Here is a 2,615-nt window from a genome sequence, read left to right as displayed (position 1 = left end):
CCATAGACCACATCCAATGACGCGTCTCCCCCATAGACCACATCCAATGACGCGTCTCCCCCATAGACCACATCCAATGACACGTCTCCCCCATAGACTACATCCAATGACACGTCTCCCCCCATAGACGACACAATGATATGTCTCCCCCCATAGATTACATCCAATGACACGTCTCCCCCATAGACCACATCCAATGACACGTCTCCCCCATATATTACATTCAATGATACGTCTCCCCCATAGACTACATGCAATGACACGTCTCCCCCATAGAACACATCCAATGACGCGTCTCCCCCATAGACTACATCCAATGACGCGTCTCCCCCCATAGACGAACAATGATACGTCTCCCCCATAGATTACATCCAATGACACGTCTCCCCCCCATAGACTACACAAGGATACGTCTCCCCCCATAGATTACACAATGATACGTCTCCCCCATAGACCACATCCATTGACACATCTCCCCCATAGACCACATCCAATGACACGTCTCCCCCCATAGACGACACAATGATACGTCTCCCCCATAGATTACATCCAATGACACGTCTCCCCCATAGACTACATGCAATGACACGTCTCCCCCATAGAACACATCCAATGACGCGTCTCCCCCCAATAGACGACACAATGATACGTCTCCCCCATAGATTACATCCAATGACACGTCTCCCCCCCATAGACTACACAAGGATACGTCTCCCCCCATAGATTACGCAATGATACGTCTCCCCCCATAGATTACGCAATGATACGTCTCCCCCCATAGATTACACAATGATACGTCTCCCCCATAGACCACATCCAATGACACATCTCCCCAATAGACCACATCCAATGACACGTCTCCCCATAGACCACATCCAATGACAAGTCTCCCCCCATAGACGACACAATGATACGTCTCCCCCATAGATTACATCCAATGACACGTCTCCCCCATAGACGACACAATGATACGTCTCCCCCATAGATTATATCCAATGACACGTCTCCCCCCATAGACTACACAAGGATACGTCTCCCCCATAGACCACATCCAATGACATGTCTCCCCCATAGACTACACAATGATACATCTCCCCCATAGATTACATCCAATGACACGTCTCCCCCATAGACCACATCCAATGACACGTCTCCCCCATAGACCACATCCAATGACAAGTCTCCCCCCATAGACGACACAATGATACGTCTCCCCCATAGATTACATCCAATGACACGTCTCCCCCATAGACGACACAATGATACGTCTCCCCCATAGATTATATTCAATGACACGTCTCCCCCCATAGACTACACAAGGATACGTCTCCCCCATAGACCACATCCAATGACAAGTCTCCCCCATAGACCACATCCAATGACATGTCTCCCCCATAGACTACACAATGATACATCTCCCCCATAGATTACATCCAATGACACGTCTCCCCCATAGACCACATCCAATGACACGTCTCCCCCATAGACCACATCCAATGACAAGTCTCCCCCCATAGACGACACAATGATACGTCTCCCCCATAGATTACATCCAATGACACGTCTCCCCCATAGACCACATCCAATGATACGTCTCCCCCATAGACGACACAATGATACGTCTCCCCCATAGACCACATCCAATGACACGTCTCCCCCATAGACCACATCCAATGACACGTCTCCCCCATAGACTACACAATGATACATCTCCCCCATAGATTACATCCAATGACACGTCTCCCCCATAGATTACATCCAATGACACGTCTCCCCCATAGACTACACAATGATACATCTCCCCCATAGATTACATCCAATGACACGTCTCCCCCATAGATTACATCCAATGACACGTCTCGCCCCATAGACTACACAAGGATACGTCTCGCCCCATAGACTACATCCAATGACACGTCTCGCCCCATAGACGACACAAGGATACGTCTCCCCCATAGATTACATACAACAATCCATCTCTCCCTTTAAGCTTAACATACAAATTGAATACAAAATGAGAATTATGACTAAAAACTAAATAAAGCTCATAAAAAATATATATATATGCTGGTTATAAAATGAACAAAATGGTCTTTTTCCTCAGTATCCGGCATACATCTTTTTTTGAACCAGCTTTATTGAGGGTTTTGTTCCCGTCACTGGATACAATATATCTGATTCTGTATAAATAGAGATATTACTCAGTATAAAGTAACAATGTGTCAGTATTTCGCCTGTTTGCGTCAGTGTTCCCGGCGGTGGGAGCAGGTGAGGCGGTTCCCCGGGGATGATCGCTGCTCCCGGGGGAGGGAGGCCGCACTTGCCGGCTGACACAACCCAACGGCCTGAGCCCGAGACAAAGAGCCGTCTAGGGCCGGAATATGAGCGGCCATCCCGGGGCCCAGCACAGTCCCGGCCCACCCTCATCCTGCCCACTCGGCATGGCAGGCTTCCCGGCCGGCACTAGGCCCCAGCTGACTGACATGAAGGATACACGTTGAGCCGCTGACCCATATCCTGGATGAGATTGGCCGCTTGTTGCCGGTACGAGAGCTCCTTGTCGGCCTCCACCCCGCAGCGCCTCGACGGGCTGTTCTCCAGCAGCTCCCGGGTGA

At 49.8% G+C, this 2,615-nt stretch overlaps 1 protein-coding gene across 14 annotated transcripts in view; it reads right to left on the bottom strand.

The window, feature by feature from the left end:
• Nucleotides 1-2,615, bottom strand: part of CCNT2 (cyclin T2) — an 89,251-nt gene that overhangs the window by 86,502 nt on the left and 134 nt on the right. For 12 of the 14 annotated variants that reach the window (XR_008846844.1, XM_056533224.1, XM_056533225.1 and 9 more), the window contains exon 1: nucleotides 2,168-2,442. Coding sequence is in view for 12 of the 14 variants with exons in the window: in XM_056533224.1 (XP_056389199.1) it covers nucleotides 2,168-2,427 (260 nt within the window). In the remaining 2 variants the exon portion in view is untranslated. Of the gene's footprint in view, nucleotides 1-2,167; nucleotides 2,443-2,494 lie in introns of those variants that run through there. The other 2 variants (XR_008846845.1, XM_056533229.1) reach the window with 1 other exon arrangement.

The sequence above is a fragment of the Hyla sarda genome, chromosome 8 (assembly GCF_029499605.1).
Source record: "Hyla sarda isolate aHylSar1 chromosome 8, aHylSar1.hap1, whole genome shotgun sequence".
Taxonomy (NCBI): domain Eukaryota; kingdom Metazoa; phylum Chordata; class Amphibia; order Anura; family Hylidae; genus Hyla; species Hyla sarda.
The sequence above is the reverse complement of the archived record's forward strand: the minus strand, read 5'-3'. Positions and strand labels throughout refer to the sequence as shown.